The sequence below is a fragment of the Diceros bicornis genome, chromosome 10 (genome assembly GCF_020826845.1).
Source record: "Diceros bicornis minor isolate mBicDic1 chromosome 10, mDicBic1.mat.cur, whole genome shotgun sequence".
Taxonomy (NCBI): Eukaryota; Metazoa; Chordata; class Mammalia; order Perissodactyla; family Rhinocerotidae; genus Diceros; species Diceros bicornis.
This window is the reverse complement of record NC_080749.1, coordinates 42,966,201-42,986,067: the sequence shown is the minus strand read 5'-3', so window position 1 is coordinate 42,986,067 and position 19,867 is coordinate 42,966,201. Positions and strand designations below refer to the sequence as shown.

At 40.2% G+C, this 19,867-nt stretch overlaps 1 protein-coding gene across 7 annotated transcripts in view; it reads left to right on the top strand.

Annotated features, from left to right (window-relative positions):
• The window catches only part of RBMS1 (RNA binding motif single stranded interacting protein 1), a 206,807-nt gene that overhangs the window by 66,107 nt on the left and 120,833 nt on the right, over positions 1–19,867 (top strand). Inside the window, exon 1 of one of the 7 annotated variants that reach the window (XM_058549081.1) lies at positions 13,469–13,886. The exons of 5 other annotated variants lie outside the window; for them this stretch is intronic. In XM_058549081.1, the coding sequence (XP_058405064.1) occupies positions 13,818–13,886 (69 nt within the window). In that variant the 5' untranslated portion in view covers positions 13,469–13,817. Of the gene's footprint in view, positions 1–13,468; positions 13,887–19,867 lie in introns of those variants that run through there. One more of the 7 variants, XM_058549079.1, reaches the window with a different exon arrangement.

The following is a 19,867-nucleotide window of genomic DNA, read 5'->3' as shown; positions in this document are numbered from 1 at the left end:
GACAGTGAAGAGTGAGATTGAGCGTTTGACGGGAAAAAATAAAAGGTTTGGAATTAATTCTGTGTGGGATGGGGTAGGGAGCCACTTGGAAATGAGTATAATGAATGCTGAGCTTAAGTGACTTTTTTGTGAAGCCAACAAGCATAGTTATGATTTGCAGTTGTCAGCAACTCAGGTGGAGGAATAGAAAAATCTGATGGTCAAAGAGCTCATCTTAAAAACAAAATGAAAGGTCTGTGGATCCTGGGTACCAGAAATAACAAACTTGGGTTTCTTGATTTGGGGATTTAGATTGGTCGGAATTAAGTGAAATGTGGGGAGGGGGTGATGGCGGTGATGGTGGTGATAGTGGTGACCTGATAGAAGAATGGAGAATAGAGTGAATGAAGGGGAAGCTTAAATATCCACATCTGGAAATGGAAAGAATAATGGTGGTGTGAAGATTAATGAAACAGTGCCTATACAATACTTATAACAATGCCTGGCACATATTATGCACTCAAAAGTTATCTGATGCTATTATTTTCATTAATAAGAGTGCACAATAGATGGAAGAATGGGAATTTCAGACTTGGTGACATGCAGTGATGTTAGTCATGGAAGCAAAGTGAATATTCAGGTTTTCTTGAAATGGAGTTCAAGGACCTGTAAGGTTGGGGTTTTAGATGAAATGATATCACCTAGGAAAAGCTTTTAGCTATGTGCTAAATTATCTGAAGGTAAGTAAATTTATGCTGAAAGTAAGTAAGTGATGATAACTGATCTTTGTAATTTAACAAACTGAAGTGTCTTATTTGCTTCTCTCAAAAACTCTGTAAGGGAGGTATTGTTATCTTTTCCCTTTTTACAGTTAAACAGATTTAGGTGAAGATTGCTAAGCTGGCAGGTGGTAGAATGTCTTTCAAACACAGCAGTTTTTATTGAAAGCCCATGCCTTGTCCACTACTCCATGCTATAAATGGCAATGGCAGTCTATAGGTGATCGATGGAGTACATTTCAAGGGCTGTGCTGTTTCGCATCAAAGGGGAACAAGGAAGAGGCAGATGCCTCTTGGTGTGGGCAAGACAGAAGAATCAACCACTGGAGTTTCAAGGGAAGTTGTGTCATCAGGGGAAAGTAATTCTCAGCTGCTTTCAATCATTGTAAAACACATTTTGGTACCATCTTGGGTTTTAATAAATACATGCTTACCCGAGAAAACATTCAATCATTCCCAAGCCCTCTTAGGCCAAGAGGCTGTAATTTTCATGTACCTTATATATTATGTATCTATAATATATATGTTATAGATATAGATATATTTATTATATATACATAGAGAAAGAGAGAGAGGGCACAAGCGCACACTAGCTAGCTAGCTGAAGTTAAATGTTTATCTTTTCTGGGTTCCTGTAACCACTCTCTGGTTCATTCTTTATAACAATACTTTTCAGATAAGGATGGGAGTGTATATCCTCATCACTTCTGACTCAGAATCGTGTAAAAGTAAGCCACAGTGTCTGATGGGAATAAATAGTGTTCCTGAGGTGTGCTGGACTGGAAAAGAGGCTAAGAACAAGTGATTTATAGTGAAGCCAGGTCAATAAGTACTTGCTGAGCTCTCACAGGATGCCTTTCCATATAGTAAATAGTGGAGAGCACATGGCAAATCTTGGCCATGGTTTTGTCAGTAGAGGAGTTTATAAAGTAAAGATACTAAGTTGACCTAATTTAGGCATTATTACAGTCGTTAGAAAATATAGCGAGAGGTCTCAGAAAATGGATGAGAGTAGGAAAAACTTAGAGGGGGTAGACCATGAGCTGTGATTTCAACAGAGTAAACAGAGGGAGGGATGAATGTGGTTTGGCTGATGGAAAAACAGAGGCTGTTTCCTGGCAAAACTCAGAGCCAGAAAAGAGTGAGTTCATGGGCAGCCAAAACACAAATAGTAGCTGGAAGAGAGGTGAAGGGAGAAAGGAGTTAGAAAGTAGAGTGCTTTACAAGTGATGTTCAGAAATTTGCACTTGACGTGGGAGTTTTGGGAAGTAGAATCATATGGCCAAAGAGGTCATAAAGAATTATTTTGGAAGCAATGTACATAACAATTTGGCATAAATAAGGACGAGGCAGAGGGAGAAACAGAAGACGTTCTAGCAGTTCTAGCTTGAGGAAACTAATGGATAAAAGATAGGGAAAAAGAAGAGAGAGTCAGTAGGAACAATAGAGATGCTGCTAATTCAGAAATAGTGCATTTTCACTGTTGAATGTTGAAGTTGGCTGAGTCCTATCTGTTTAATCACTTGGATTTGTAGCATTTTCTAACAGATTTGCTGTCACTTTCGTATTATCCAGACTGTAGTCTCATATCTCAACTTTTTTAGTGTTTTTTTTTTTTCTTTCTCTGTTTTGTTTTTTAGGAGAGGTTCATGGAGAAAAGTAAAGAGTAAAATGAGGAAATAAAGTCGTTATTTAAAAAAAAACTTATAACCACCTATGTAGTCCCTTTCTTGGTGCTAGAGCACCAAGAATCAACCAAGGCAAAATTTGCCTTGGTTTCTGGAATCCTCTGAGAATCAAACTCATAAGGCTTTTAGTACCCTGGTATCATCTAAAAATGTTTTAACTGTGGAAATTTTCAAACATACACTAAAGGAGAAAGAATAGCTTCAATAATTATCAACAATTTGCCATTATTTACTGATGGAATTTTTTTTAAGTGTTATGTGATAGAATAAAACAAACTGCATAATTTTCAATTATAAGAGTTTGTATACCTACTTTAAAAAATCTGGTAGTCATCAAAAACTAAAATTATGTTTTTTTAAATAAAGGGGGCAAATAGATACAGAAATAGGGAAAAACAGTTCCTACAGTGATTTGCAATATTTTGTAGCCTGGTATACTTAATGATGTCTTAATGAGATACTTAATGATAGTAAATAGCTTAAGTGGATTCTGAGACTTCTTGAAAGAGCCCCAAACATAGAATATATTTTCAAATCACTCAAGAGATCATGAGTTACAGTACCTGGAATTGATATTCCTTAATACTGAAGAAGCTTGGCTAATAAATTGGAGTTTATAATTTGTCATTGAATTAACATATCTCAAAATCATAAACTTGTTTTACTTTTATGGAATAATAACATGTTTGAATAGGAGTTGCATGCATTTTGAAGATACTGTGTATTCATTTATTTATACATTCATTGCCAATATTTGAATGCCTAATATGTGCCAGGCTCTGAATTAAGGGCTTGGGATATATTAGTGATTTGGTGTGTTAATAATTCTTGTAAGATAATTTCCAGTGTGAAATCAATTATAATTTTTTCATATAACAAGAGAAACATTACAGATAAATGAAATTCATAGATAATCTCCAAGCTGCAATTTGACCAACCTATAATCAGTTAATAAACTGACCAGTTTTTTTCACTAATACTTTTTAATTTTCACACCAGCAGTGAAATGACTAAATGAAATGACTAAAACAAAAGCTGCATAAGGAAGAAGGAGGAAATGCAAGGGGACTAGTTAGTTCCTGAAAAAATATGAAATATCAGATACTAACATTTACTAATAATAGTCATTGCTCCAGGTGGGAACTATTTATATCTTTTTCTAAAACTGGGTTATCTTACCTGTTATTACTTTTGATTCACTTTGTAATTTCCTATCAATTTTAAGGATTGCAATAACCATTTCAGTTATATATCTTTTTATCTGACTCACCTATCTATGTAAAAATTATTTTTCCAATCTGAATCCCTAGGAAGACTGAGAACTGGCACTCCAGGTCCTGCAAAAACATGGAAACCTGTTTGTAAGACTCGTAGGTTGGAATTGATGCCATGTGCCAGAACAGCACTGATGACTGATCTTTTGAGTGTGTGTGTCCGTGTGCATACATGTGTGTCACTAAAACTTGCTAAAGAAATAACAGTCCAGGATCAATGTTCTCATTGTTGCCACAGACAGCTTTAAAGCACTAATAGCAATAAGTGTAGAGTGGAGAAGTCTGATAAATATCTATGGATTTAGGTTCATCTCCCTTTAACCTTTCTTATTATAGAAATGCACTGTATATCTAAAATACTATGGGTGTAACTTGATGTGACTGTGAGGAGATGGCTGAGGAGGGAAGCAGACAGTTCAGCTTGTTCCTTTGTGATGGATGCTTTTTCGAGATTAGGGTAGTTTCTCATTCTGACTCGTGGAGACTGTGCCCACTAATTGTAAGACACACTGTCAAATCTCCTTGGAAAAACTGAGTGTGTGAGCCATTTATTTGTAACCACTTAGTAGCTCTCTGTTCTTAGGAAGGTTAAAAATGAATGTTTGAAAAAATATATTTCTCAAGCCTAGGCTATGAACAGAAAGAGTATGTCTGCATTTGCATGCATTGTGTTCCTGCACCTGTGTGCCATACTGCATAGATTCTAAGACTCACCTTTTTAACATTTCAACAGCTCAGAAATCAGGGTGCATCTTATAATTTATGATGTCTTATAATTACTGTTGTCCATTTTTTTCAAATATTAACATCTCAATAGTTGTCAAAGCGTCTTATAATCAGTGGTGTCTTAGATTGCGTGACATACAGCTTATATCCAAATGTTTATAGGAGACTGATCTCAGAGAGATGAGTAGGACGTTTCTTTTTTCCACAAAAAGTAAAGCAGGAAGATTTATTCTGACAGTAACAGTTGAGGTCAAGAGAAACCATTTGGTCGTGGAATCTCATTTCCTTAGTAAGTCACATACAAATGCAAAATGAAGCATTTATTACAACCCCTCTTATGATCCCATGTGATCTAAAGATTAGGATGCAAATTCACCATGCTTAATATAATCTGTAAAACCTATTCTTTAAGATTTGATCACTCCATTTCTTACATTCAGCTCTTTCTAACTTCGGATAATCATGGTTTTGAAAAGAGGGTGAAAATCATCATTTCTGCTATTTGTGTGTGTGTATGTTTAAGAAAGTTTGCCTCATCCATTCATGCTTCCAACAAAACCTACTGTGTGTAGGACAGTGGGTTAAGTAACTCATTAGGGATTTACAGCCTGTTTAAACAATCTTTCAAGATTGTCAAGGCTCAAAATGAGATGACTCAGTGCTCACTTTTATGGGTAGGGCAGTGTAAAATGCAGAGAAAAGCACCATAAAGTTCACAGAAGACACAGACTGTAGTCCTGGGGAAGGACTATGATGGATAGGTTCAGATTTGGAGGCCATTTAACAAAGAACATTCTAATAGATATAGCCAAATATGGATATATGGAATGAATATATATTTGTCAAGGTGTCCAAGGGGAGACAGCAGCTTTCATTCCATCACTGATATTTATTGAATGATTATTACATACCAGGCACAAGGACTGGCCCTTGATTTTCTTTCCAACTCTGAGATTCTATATTTCCAGGCTTCATGACCTAGGTCAAGTTGTTTGACCTACCTGAGGCTGTCTCACCTGTTCAAAAAAAAGTGGAGAATGCCTGCCCTGCCTCCTTCCCTGAGACTTTAAGGAGATTATGTATAATAAAACATTTTATAAATTGTAGCATGTTTATACCTTCATTCTGTCTCTATGTGTGAATATATATATATATATATGTATATATATGCACACACACATGTATATGTAATATATATATTATAGGTCCGAAAAATGTCTTCAGAAGTTATCTTTCTCCTGGTGCTTTCTCCAACTCAGAAGAGTTTAACAGGATTTTAATGCTTAATAATTCTTTGGTTGAAACATCACCACATTTGCCACTAGATCAAATGTTAGATTGGGAGGGTGGTTCTGGGAGGATCTGTTTAATATGTTGTCAGCATTCTGGGAGTGTTCTTCATGGTTTGGAATTAGAATTGCTGATGTCACGATCAGTCATATTGTCATGACAACATCAGAATTTCCTCATTCGCCTTCTCTTCGCTTGGGGAGTATCAGTTTGCCACAGGTCTGTCATCAGATTGCCCCATGTGTTAAGTGTATTAGATAACCCCAAACTAGTCATTCCTAAAGACACTTAGGGTGGGGAATTTTTATAAGCTCCTCTTGTGGCCCATTCCAGTATGCTTAATGAAATATTTTAATGTTAGAAAATTTGCCTTCATACATATTCAGCTGAATAGAAATTCATTCCTAATTCTTTATTTTCTTGTTTGAACCTTTACATTTATAATTCAGTGGAAAATGAAAAGCTTTTCAGCATTCTCATTTACTTAAAGGTTGTCAGTAATTATTCTGTCACCTTCCTCTTCAGGTGAAATAGAACTAATTTAAGGGTAATCTTAGCAACTGAAGAGAAAGGACACTGTTTTGTTCTTTTTTCCTGTGTGTTTTGAATGCTTTAAAACCTAACTTGTGTTGTGGATCCCAGGTATTGGATAGACAGACATTGGTTATGTCCCCTGGATATGTAGAAATGTCTTATGATAACCTTTTGTCATTCTTAGCTTATATGAGGGTTTTGTTTGCCCCAGGTACAGTTGGCTCTGCACTGTCAAAGTTGTCATTTGAATAGTTATTTTTACTCATGGAAAGGAGATGGTCATTCCAGGTTTGGAATTTTGTTTTTCAATGATTTAGAGGTTTTTTTTTGGCTCTAGTTTTCACAGATTCTGTTGATTTCCTAAGTACTTTCTGTCTCTTCCCAGGTCATGTAGCAAGAGGTGGATGTGATTAGCTATTTCCACAGCACATCAGCCCCTCCCTTCCTCACCTCAGCTCTTATCCTCTACCCATAGTTTGCTCACATACAGTAGATGATTATGTTACTTCCATCTCTTTAGGGAAGCTGTAATTGCAAAGATTACCTAATAATATCTTTTTTCATAATTTGTAAGTTTTACTATAATTCACAGAAAATTCATTGAATTATCTCAAGTATTCTGAAAATGAGCACTTATTTTTAAAGGCATGCTGTAGAAATGGAGAATAACAGCTCCAATACTAGATTTCCACAGTTAAAGAATATAGGTTATTGAGGCATCCATCCAGGTAATTTAGGAAAACAGTAATCCACAATAAATGAAAAATGGAGCTTCTCTTTCTCCTGGTTTCCCAAAGAGTTGATTCTCCTTTTCTTTGTTATAGAATTTGATTTACAGATATAAATTCAATGTAGTATAAACATAAACCAAAACAAAACAAAAACTTGAAATTTTTAATTCATATAGTCTTCCCCTGCCCCAAATTTTGTTTTTTGAAAAGAATAAGAACCCATATACCTATTTTTATGGAAAAACTTAGGAAAAGAAATTTAACTTACAGAGAACCCTTATGCCAGAAATTTGAGTGAGCTTTGAATTTTAACTATTCTGCAAGAGCAGGACAATAACATGAACAGATTGTACCCCCAAATTTTTTAATGTAAATTATTTGTTTCAAATTTGGAGGATGTTTCGCCATAGAGATATCCTAAATGGTGATCAGGATTTTAGTTGACTGTAAGCATCTATGAATCTCATAATTAAGCTAATCACTAATATGGTCTTCCACTACTTTTTAGGGAGAATATGTTCTCAGTTTCATTTAAGTTTCTGGAAATACTTTTTACCTAATCACCATTAGGTAAAAGCTAATGGAAGATAGTTTTTTCTGCTCCAACTCCATCCTACCAACTCTCTCAGAAAATGAAACTGATTGCAAGAGAGGAGATACATCTTAGTAACCATCAGTTAAATGAGATTTAGGAGCTAGGTTAGGCCAGAATATATATCTGTACTATTAATTTTATATTCTAATTATGGACAGTTTGCCTTCATATTCAACTGAATGGAAATTCAATGTAATCCCATATCCTTTTTTTTAAGTGACTTGCCCAAGGTCACATAGATGGTCACTGGGGAAGCCAAGATGCACGCCTAGGCTTGGGCTCTTAAGTGTTCCCCTATGGGGTTTGTACTTCATCCATAGCTAATAGTAGTAATAACCATCATTAGTATTATGGGAGGCAGGGGACTTTGGAGGCAGAAAGACCTGAGTTCAAACCTCAGCCCCTTATGTATTGGATCTGTGGCCTTGGGAAAGTTACTTAAACCTCTGAGCCTCAGTTTTCTCTTCAGTAAAATGGAATAATCATTCTTCTCTCACAGTGTGTGTGTGTCTGTGTGTGTGAGAGAGAGAGAGAGAAAGAGAGAGAGAGAGGAACGTGCTGAGAAAGTGCCTGGAATATAGTAGTTACTCAGTAAATGGCAGCTATTATTTATTAGTCCATGCAGAGAAGCAGCAGTAGAGCAAAGCCCGTTTCTTCTGTTTTGTTCGCCAGAGTGGATTTAAGAATCATCAGATTATTGCTTCTGATAAGACTCATCAAAAGATAGCTATGTTTATGATGTTCTATATACTTTCCAGGATTATAGCTATAGAGCTATGGTTTTATTTTATTATAGTGGTTTCATTTTTATATACATGCGATTTTATGTGTGTCTAGGGAGGCTTTAAGTCTAGAATAAGAATCATAGATTTTTTAAAAAGCAAAATAGTAAATAATAGAAAATATTGCTGCTACTTTAGAAATAGGGTACTTTATCAACTCTATTTTGTACCAGGAAAGAAAAGAAATTTAAAGAATCTGCTGACTTCATATTTTTTCTTTTTTTTTTTCTGTTTTGCTGGGAGCCAGAGGCTTCATGAGCTTTTAAACGTAGAGACTTTTAAATATAAACAATTTTTAGTGTGAACTGCTTACACTAACCAATACTATATGGTTATATTTTATTCTTTAAAGATTGTAATTTGAAATCATGTCAAATGAATTTTTCCTCTTAATTCTTTTCTGTTTTTAATTTGACCCAAATAAAAAAGGGTGCTTGAAATGCTTTAGCAGTGGTAGAGGGGTAGAACCTGCTATAAGTCTGTTCTTTTGTTGACAGAGGTGTTCTGTTCTTATCTCATTGGACATCTTCTCTGCCCCCATTTTTTTTTCTTCTTTCAAAGCTTAGCTTCCCCACCACACTTTCTTTGTAGTAATTTCATTCAAAGACTCCTCTCTTCTACTGGGTTCAGTAATGTGTGCCTTGGAAGGGGGGGGTGTCCCCGGGGTCCCCTAGCCTTTCATCTCTTCATCATCTGCCCCCATCAGGGAGTTCATCGATTAGTGATTTGAGCAGTGATCACCCCAAATCTACATCCTCTCTCAGACCAGCCCTCTATCTCAGGTTCTGTTTTTCTGGTCATCTGCACAATGCTTCTTTCTGAATGTCCCTCAAAGAAAACATTTATACAGCTGAGCTTCCCACGCCCATGTTATATCCTGTATTGATCTCTCCCTCCTGTGGACTCCCATAGCACATAATTGTCTAGACCACTTGGCTGGCACTTATCACTTAATGCCTTGCATTATTAGTGTAGAGTAGCTTGGGTGCTGTAGGGCTTACAAGTACTCACCTGGGAAATGGAGCATTATTTATAAGGCTTTTTGGAGACACAGCATTATGGAGTTGAGAGAACACAGGACAGTTTTTTAACCCTAGCTAGGTCTAGATTCTAACACTTCCTTGCTAGGTACTAGCTCTATGGGTAGGTCAGTCTTAGTTTTTTTCCTTTCTGTAAATGGAGCCGAATAACTCTTCCAACCTCATAGGTTTGTGAAAGTGAAATGAGATGTGAAAGATTTATAAATTAAAGTCTCATTTTCAAATTGTTTCTATGAGAGAAATGTCTACTAAATTCTCGAATTCCAGTTATACAAAGTTGCATCTCGTCTACAAGATTGCAGGCTTCTGCAGGTACTGATGGCTCCATCCTTTCTATCCTCATTTGTATACTCCTCCTGCCTGACAGAGTGTGATACTGATACTCTGATACTGCTCACAGTCTTCCCATTCATACCAAAATGGCCCTGGTCCAACACGTAACTTTTCTGTAAAGGAAATGAGACAAAAACAAATGTAGGGGGAAAACTTCAGTGCACCTAGGCTATTGAAACAGACCTTTTGCCAGACTTTTTTTTTTTAAACTTCTTAAAGTTAAGTGTGTGGTACACACAGCCTTAGAAAGCATATTCATTCAGCCATTCAACAAAGTTATTGAAAAAGTGTCCTCCCCTTACCTAAATTCGCTCTCTTTACTTGTTGTCAATTCCAACTACACCCTTGCTCCTGCTCTTTGATGGTCAGTCAGATTTACTAAGCATCAGTTATTTACACAGTTTACCCACTTAAATCTATAAGCCACCACTATAAAACCTGGAAAAACAATAATAACAGCCGCCATTTATTGAGTTTGGCACTTTAGTTGGTGTACTGTATATATACTTAAGACAATCTTGTGAGGAGTCCGGAACTCAGAGAGGTTAACTAACTTGGCCAAGGCCATGTGGCTAGTAAGTGGGATACTCAAATGAGCCAGATCTGTTGGCTGTTTTAATTTTGTTCCTTGAATTGCAAAGTCCAGGTTCCCTTAAACTATGTGAAGGGGGGCAGGGGGCGTGGTTAACTCGACACTTGGAGGGGCTGTTGTCCATCTTCAGAGCCAAAGCAGCTCTAGGGACTGCCGCTCCCTCCATCATCTCATGGCCAAGTGCTCACCCGCTCCTGGCATCGGCTTTACTCTCTGCTTGCTGCCAGTCAGCTTCCTGTTTACTCATAGTTTCTGCTTCCTCATCACCTTGGCTTGCATATGGTTTTGGCTTGTTGTGGCCTCAACTCTACCCCCTGGCACTCTTGGAGTTTCTGCCCCTTTCCTAACTGGTTCAGCTCTTGGAGTTTTCTGAATCAGATTCCCAAGGGTGAGAATCTGATTGGCTCTGCTCATTTTTTCAATCCCAGCCGTGGCATAGGTCACTGGATTGTGTGTGGATTGGCTGCCCTTGGGTCAGATTCCCACAACTTTACCCACCCGCTGAGCTAGGGGAGGGGAGTATTGTAGGACAGCCCAGGCTGCAGAGTCTCAGTTTCCCTTTAAAGAGAATGAGTGTCTCCAGGACAGATTCCAAAGCCCTTATTCTTACCATGATGATATGTAGTTTCTCTCGAATGTTTCCTTACTTTCTCTGTTTTAAAACATTTATTTCAAAGGCCAGTCAGCTTTCCCAGACGAATCTCACCAGGATCTATCCCTGTAATTACTTACAACTAAGCATTTGTGAATATCTATAATTGATTATATAGACACAGATGGTTTCATATTTCTGTTATTTCTCTTATGTTGGAATCATTTGGGCCTTAGTGACTTTGCTACATTTTATTGTCTTTGAGGGTGGAAGATCTGTCTTCTTTCTTTAAAGTGCTTTACTTTAAAGTTAAGAGTGTAGCGCCCACCTAAGTCTGGAACTTTTGAATCCTGGCTAGTAGACGTTTTTAAAAATATATGCTTTGTATTCTTTCCTTTTATGTCATTCACCATTATAGAACACTACATTTTTTGATATTTAGATATCTTTTTTATTCTTAAAGATAGAGTCCTTTTAATATTCTTTTAGTATTCTTGGTATACTTTAGTATCTAGTATTAGAATACTTTTCATATTCTAACATAAATTGTATTACCACTTAAAATCTTGTCTTACCACTGTAAAACTATTGCAGGGTATCAAATCAAGTCTTAGCATTCCAGAATAGCACAACATCCAAAGTATCATGACCTTAGAGCAGAGCCATAGAAAAATTTATCTGTGCTGTTCTTTTGTGGTTTAGATTGTGGTTTCCTAAGAGACCAGTCATGACGACTGACGACGTACGTGGAATTTTTTCCACAGATGACAGGTCTGAACTGCTGGGGTCTTGGGCATTAAGTTCTCAGGAAAAGGAACCTATGACTTGAACAGTCCTATCTAAAACCTTTTATTTAATACCTGTGTTGGATAACTTGCAGTAAAGGGTCCTAGTGAGAGGAGATAGCACAGGGGCAGCCAGAACAACTGTAAATCCATAGAGCAGCAGGAAATAGTTCTAGCATATATATTAACACACACCTGAATGTTAGTTGTGCTCTGTTTATTAAATCACTTTAAAGGACAGATCTGTTACTGTGAATTTTATCTAGCAAGTTCTTACTTGCCCATTATGCACCTAGCACTGTGCCTAGAATAAGTTCCTTTGTTGCTTTTTTTTTTTAATGAAAAGAATTAGCAGTTATATGTCTACTTTGTGTATATGGTTGTTTCTAATAAGGTGAGACTTGCTAGTTCTCATCACTTTTGCTGGGAATGTTGGGAGCACCTCGGAGTAAGGAGGCGGCTCACTAAGTCAGCAGGATATCTAGGATGGATATTTTTCAGTTCCTTGCTGCTGGATAAAAACCCTTGAATGACCAGAGCTTTGCTAGAGGACTCAACTTTCATAGGGGCTATTTTGTTTTTCTTTGTTTCGAATGCCTTCACTTCTTAGACAAGTTAGGATTTTTCATTATCATGGCAGATGGCCCTTTCCAGGAAGCTGTTATACTTACCGCGATGATATTACTCTGTAATACTCACGTTGAACAGGCCAACTTGAAAGTTGGCAAGCCTGTCCCAGTGGCCTATCCAGAGACGGCGGGCTCTGCCTGTGGGACTTGCGGTAGAGGCCTTCTGTATTGCACAAGTTCTAGGCTTGATACACCAACGCAAAGGTGATCCAGAAAAGGGGCCTCTTGAGCTGCCTTAGATAATTTCAACTGCGAAACAAAGGAAATTACCTCCTCCCTTTGTCCCTTTTTTGCAGAGTTTCTGTGTCCTTTGAATAGAACACATTGGTGTTGCATCTAATAATTAACATATAGAAGGATTACACTATTCCGGTTTTCAGGAAGGCTTACCAAACCGATAGCCTTAAATGATTTTCGCTATTTGATATTTGGCATCGTGAAGGTAAGCTTGCAAACTCCGGCACAGGAATGAAGCACAGAACTTTAACCGTGTGTTTGCGGTGAGGGGATGGGGAGTGGAGACCTGTTTTCTCTGCTAAAATCTTAGCGTGTGATTTGGGGGAACGGGGATTTGCAGAGGTTTGATGGAGGGCTGGTGTGTTCGTTGAAGTAGGAGTGATTGTCCGCATCTTTTCTGGGAGAGAGTGTGTGTGTGTGGTGGGGGGGGGGGGCGGCGGCGGTTAGTTTGGAAGGATGAAGGAAAAGAGTCAGAAGACCTGGGACCAGTTCGCTTCCTACCAGGTGTCAGAGTGATCCCCGAAGCGATGCCCTTAAAAGGGGCTTCGAGCAGGGGCGCAAAGCTGCCGCTGGTGCTTAGGCAAAGAGCCGAGGGGAAAAAAAGAAAGGAGGAGGGGGGTGGCTACTCCAAGGAATGTGCGGCATGCGGGGAGACAGACCCAACCATTGCACCAGAGCGGGGGCGCCGGCGGCTCCCCGGGCCGCGCGGCTCCCGCCGGCCCCAAGTCCGGGAGGGAGCGCGCGGGGGTCGGCCGGCCGGCGGGGCTGCGGGCGCGGCGCCCAGCGGGCGGGCGGGGAGGCGCGGGTGGGCCTGGGCGCGGCGCGAGGCGGTGCGCCGCCGCCTCCCCGCCCCCGGCCGGCGCGCTCTCGGGGCGGTGGTTGAGGCCGCGGGAGGTGGGGACGCGGCGGCGCTGCTCCTCCGCTGCCGCCGGGAGAGTCCGCGCCGCCGCCAGCTCCGCGCGCGAACTCCCGTCCATGGCACGCAGGGCGGCGGTCGCCGGAGCTGCCCAAGTCCCGCCCGCCGCCGCCGCGCTGCACTTTTAGGCGAGTCCGGAGGTCGAGGGCGGAGGAGAAGTCAGCCCCGAGCTGCAGCCCCCGCCGGCCGCCGCCGCGCGGCGAGAGGGAGTTCCCAGAGCGGCCGCGGCCCCGGCCGGCCCCCTCCCTGCGCCCTCCCCCTCGCGGCGAGGCTGCCCCGCGTCCGCGCCCGCGCCCGCCGCCCGCGCCCGCCGCGATGATCTTCCCCAGCAGCAGCGGCAACCCCGGGGGCAGCAGCAACTGCAGGACGCCCTATCGCAAGCAGGTGAGGCGGCGGCCGGGATGCCGCGCGGAGGCCGGCGGGCCCGCGTTACAAAGGGCGGCAGCGCTCGGCCGGACCCCGCTCTCCGCCTCGGGGGGACCGGGCTGGGCGGTGACCTGGTTTCCGAAGGAGGCGGCCCGCTGGGACGGCTCGGGCCGGTGACCTTAGCAGGGGAGATGCCCTCGCCCCCGCCAGCCGGCCGGGCCGGGCGGGACGTGGAGGAAGGGGAAGGGGCGGAGAGGCGGAGCGCGCCGGGCCGGGGGCTTCGCCCAGCTCTGCAACAAGTTTGGGTTTTTTTCTGAAACCTTTGTGTGTAGAGGAGTACGATAATGAGTCGTAACGCTGGTTTGCAACAATCTTCGCTTGAAACCTCAAAGAACCTGCCTGATTCGTAGGAAACCCGGAAGACCAATTTGCGTGTGTGTGTGTATGTGTATTCGCCTTCGCGCGCGCCCCCCCTCCCGTATATATATTTTTTAAAAAAAAGAAAGAAAAAGAAACAGGAACTTCTGTCACTTTCTCAAGGTTTTCAGTTTTAAGAAGCACAGGGAAATCCTGTGACATCCTAGTTGCCGAGATACTTGGATAAGCCTGAGTCATACACATGCCTTTTCCTATTTTAATACCATTTCATACATTTTTTAACAGATTGAACTCCAAAGGCACTTTAGTGGTTAGATCAAAATCCCCTGCCGGGAAAAGGAGTGGAGCTGGGAGCTTATAGTTGCGGCCTTTTGTGTTGTTTTTCATCTTTGTTTTTAAAAGAAGGTTACTGAAGCCATGTTGTGATAAATCTCACAGAGCCTTTCAGCAGCAGCAATAACAAAACCTAGCTTTAAATTATGTAAAAAATGTGCAGGTCTGTTTAGAAAAGGTTAAACTGATTTAGAGGTCAGTGGCAAGATGCTTGTTGAGAAAACAAAAACACGATTGCATGTATTTTTCTTCCATAATAAATCTCTTGTCTTCATCCTTAGCCACTGAGACAAATCAATTAAGTTATTATCCCAATAATGATACAAGCGAACTGTATCCTTCCATGCAGACCGTGGCTCTGTTAAGATCATGACAGATGACAGTGATGCCTGGTGGCTTTCCTATAGGCGTTTACAGGATTATTGATTATGCTTAGTTCTTTTTGTTCTCAAAGTCATTTTTTGGAGGGTATAACCTAGCATAAGTATATCTGAAAGTAGGGCTAATTTTGTCAAACAGTGACAGTGTCAAAAAGTATTGTTTTCTGGTCTTTGGTTCTTTTATTTGTTAGCTTTCCCTTGAAAAGGCAGTAAACACACTCTGGTCTGGGTGCCCTTGTTGTCCAAGTCAATGGAACTTTTACCTGGCTTAGGAAAAGCCCCTTCCTTGAATTAAAAAAAAAAAAAATTTGCATTTGTAACTTGGTTGAAGTATATGCTAAAAGTGTCAAGATTCAGAAGCAGGCATCTCTAAGCCCCTCATGTAGTCTCATTTAAAATAAATGCCCTTGGATCCGGCACACTTAAATCAACTTCTTAAATGAAGCCAATTTACAATAAATATTCTGCTCCCGAACCCTCCTCCCCCACCCACCTCACTCTACCTGAAAAGATGGCTAATTACGTAAGGGCCTTGTGTATTCATTTATTTGTTGTCAAAACCCGGCGGGGTGTTAGCTCTGAAATGAGGAAAAAGCTCTGAGGGCGAGGCCTTTTGCTGTGAGGGGCTGGAGGTTTTGTGTGTGGAGGGGACAGCCTGCTGGTCTGGAGCACGCTGATAAGATGCTCTTCTTTTCACTGGGCTCTCCTTAGATTCAGAGACTAAAAGGGCTGACTGAATCAGAAAAACAAACAGACTTTCTTTTTTCTATAGGCAAAGAAAGAAATGAATGTGTAGGCATTATACAGACACAAGACCCCGGGTACCAGTGGTATTTGAGTCAAAGGTTTCTTTTGTTAGTATTTAGCCATTCACTGGCAAAGCACACTTCCAGCTCCGGGACCTGGTTACCATGAGTGACTTTGTGATCTCATCCTGGCTTAGCCTAAATGGGAGGTCTAATTAATGCTTTTTGTAAGATTTTGTGATGTTAAGCTTGCTCCTTTCAGTTCGTATTAGTTTGTTCATTTTGATGAAAGAATCGGTAAATTTTAGGTGTATAATGCAGTTTGATTCCAATCTAGAAATATATAATCAGCTGTTAAGAGCTGATTTCAGATAATTTGCCTGAGAAAAAAATTGAATGTGAGGAATACTTAAAAATCGCCTTTGGAAAAAAATATAATGAGTCAGAATCACACTTGTGTTATACATATATAATAGTAACTAACCATCATTGAGCGCCTTACTGCCTGGTTGCTGTTCTGAGTGTTTTAGGTGGATTAACTCATTTAGTCATCTTGACAGTCCTATGAAGCAGGTAGTAATATTAAGAAAATTGAGGTGTAGATTAAGTAACTTGCCCAGTGTCTACATCCTGAAGTACAGAGCCAGGATTTCAACCCTGGCAGTCAAGGTCTTAAAACCACCACACTCCAACTGCCTGCTTACGTGCACTTCTCAATAGAAACTCATCCAGAGCTCATCTGCATCACTGCCCATTGCCCTTCTAGTCTCAAAAGTCCAGTTTGGGGATTCCTCCCACGTTTTTGGGAGGGCGGGGGAGTGGACAGGGAGGAGGGCAGAGGTTGTGAGGTTGGAAGTGAAGGATGAGGTAAATGGATGACGTGGATGGTGGGTTCCTGATATTTGGAAGCAGCGTTGATGTCAAAGTATTGCTTCACTGAATGGCAATACAGTTTCTTAAAACTTATTTTAAGTTGTCCTGTATTTTACATGTATAGCAGTCAGCCGGTTTCAGTTAAAGCAGAGATGGGTGGTGCCCGTCCCCCACCGGCCCCACATAGTGTATCAAGGGCCTCAAGGAGCACTGATCTCTGGCATCATCTAGGATAAACAGGATTTTCCTGCATCACAGGCCTAGGAGCACATTGGAGATATACCTGCTCAGCTCAGGTCAGAGTGAGACACTTTTGAGCGGAGCGATAACCCAGTAGGCGGTATCTGGACAAAAAAGACTGTTGGTTCAAGTCTCAGTGGAGAAACGTGTTCGTCCTATTGTTGACTGTGACTTTCAGATATACGATATTCCTTTAGCAAATCCAGTCTGATTATCTCAAAACACCCCCACAACCAAAACGAAAACCGTTTATCGGGACTTTTGTAGTTAGGAAAATATTTTAGTGTGTTTCGAAAGAAAAAGTGCTTTATGCTGAAAAGCCTTTAAATATAGAAAATGAATATTTCCATTTTCTTTTGAATTGTTTTATCAGCTACTTCTCTCTACATGTTTCCTTACTTCCATTTTGGAACTGCTTTCTTGAGGTAGTTGACTCAGTTATGTCATAGACTTTGGTTTTTACAAATTGTGGCATGTAAGCAAGTCCTTTTTTGCTAAGTAATATATCCTAGTAGTGTGCAGTGGGGTTTGGGGGGTAGGGCAGTGAATGCCAGAATTTTCTTGTGTTTATACACATATATTTCTTTTTCTTTACAAATGATCTTGCCAACTAATAGCTGTACTTGTTAAATGTTGCTAACTTTTGATGAGTGAAGTACTTATCGCCCCAGTTTAAGTAGATTTACATAGTTTGCTGCTTCTTTAAAGATTAACTGGGTGTAGCTGCACGTGAAGAATTCAACAGTGATTCAGTGTTTAGCCTCGTTAGAGGATGACATACAAAGCTGTTGATTAATCCTCTTCAAGCAGTTTCTGTTCACAGCAATTTATGTGTAATAGATTGGGTTTTGTTAAACTTGGAAGATTAAAGTTGTATATAGAAATATTTAAATGAACATTGTCTGAGCCAGTCCCAATTTTTTGTTTGTTAAAAGGAGGTAAACTTGCTCAAGCCATAGAGCTTGGAAGGTTAGGGAGAAATAGCAGAAAATTAAATTGGTATGCATAAGTAAAGTCTTGTCTTGTTTTTATATTAGGCTATCTCGATGTGTTTGTGATTCATGATATTTATGAGTCAAGGTAACTTTGTTTTAAATACGTATCCATAGCCGTTTGAAAAGTACAGAATTCTCCATCAGCGATTACTCAGTTTTTCTGCTGGGCACCCCTTTTGGCATCTCACTGCATTTTCCGTAGTTCACTTCAGGTTTTGAACACATTTCTCATTTTTGTTCTTTCTTTTCTTTTAGAGACTGCTGTCACCTGGGCTCACTATATGTTGGTAGTACTTTCTGAGTCCTTTCTTGGTGGTAGGGAGAGTCTGTCTTGTCCAAGTTCCTTAGAATATATTTCCAAAGCACTCTGCCAATAAATAAATATTTAAAGATATATATGATATCTCCTCCCAACTTCAGTTATATTTAATCTTCACAACATCTATATAAAGTAGAGAAGGGGGGCCGGCCCCATGGCTTAGCGGTTAAGTGCACGCGCTTGGCTACTGGCGGCCCGGGTTCGGATCCCGGGCGCACACTGACGCACCGCTTGTCCGGCCATGCTGAGGCCACGTCCCACAGACAGCAACTAGAAGGATGTGCAACTATGACATGCAACTATCTACTGGGGCTTTGGGGAAAAAAAAAAAAAGGAGGCGGATTGGCAATAGATGTTAGCTCAGAGCCGGTCTTCCTCAGCAAAAAGAGGAGGATTAGCACGGATGTTAGCTCAGGGCTGATCTTCCTCACACAAAAAAAGACTTTTACTCTAGGGTTGTCAGATAACATACATGATGCCAAGTTAAATTTGAATTTCAGATGAAGGACAAATAATGTTTTAGTGTAGGTATGTGCCAAATAGTGCGTGGTACTGTGTAGTTTTATTTGCTAAATCCAGCAACTCTATGTTCGGGGAAGACAATCCACTTTTTAAAACTAGTTATAAAGAAATCATAATTATGAACCATATTATTCCTACTTTTCCCACTTAAAATTTTGCCTCTTAGCGTATACCTTGAGCCCTGATAATAATGTAAATTTCACATGTTAAGTTCTTGAACCATCACTCAATCAAAGACTGGCTTACGTTCTGGCTCTACTGCTTGCATGCTTTTTCACTCAGCCTCACTAAGCCCGGGTTTCTGTTAAGTAAAGATAATAGTGCCCACTCCACAGGGTTGTTGTTGTTAATCCTTCTAAGGTGTTATTATTATTAACGTCCCCACAGAGCAAGCAACAGCGGGTGGTCCTGGGAGGCTCTGTGTGATCCTGGGAGACCTTCACACAGCCTCTAGGAATGGACTGTGTTTAGAAAGTGGGGGCAGCCTCCAAAGGGTAAGGAGCCGGAGCTTGAAAATGAGACTCTGAACCACATTAAAAAAGAAAAACGAAAAGAAGTAGAAAAGTGCGTCACACCATATTTTAAAAGAATTGTTCCTGTATGATATGCTCTTGTTAGCAGACTTTGCCTTCTCTTTGGAGAGAGAAATGCTTTTGATCTTCTTTATTTCATGCAAATACCTGATGGGGAAAGGGGAAAAAAAGAGCATTGATCCTCTTATTGATGAAAAATGCTGCCTTTTAATTTACTTAAAAATGGACAGATTTGATTATTAGTATATCCATAATGATTTCCTGAATTCTTTCCTTTGTCTGTTTGTATATTTGGTTTTCAAAGATGCCGTCTTTGCATTACTCAGAAAAATAAACATTTTTTTGGTCCATGGACATCTGTAGGTGTTGGGTGGGTGTTTGTTTTTAAACTCGCATCTGTAGAGAATGCTTTGCTTAACACATTCTAAAAGCTTGGTAAATTTTAAAATAGGATAGACATACCATGAGGAAGGAAGCAAGCTTTTCCTGGAGTTAGGACAAAGTGAAAACATTGAAGGGAGCAAACTAAATTCTGTATTAAAATAATGAATCGATGTAGCTATTGTTATTTAACACTAAATGGCAGTAGCAACAACAGAACTTAGTGTTATTCGGAGTAGTACTCTAATAAATAGAAATCTATTTTGGCTCTGCTTTATTCATCCAAACATATGGAATTT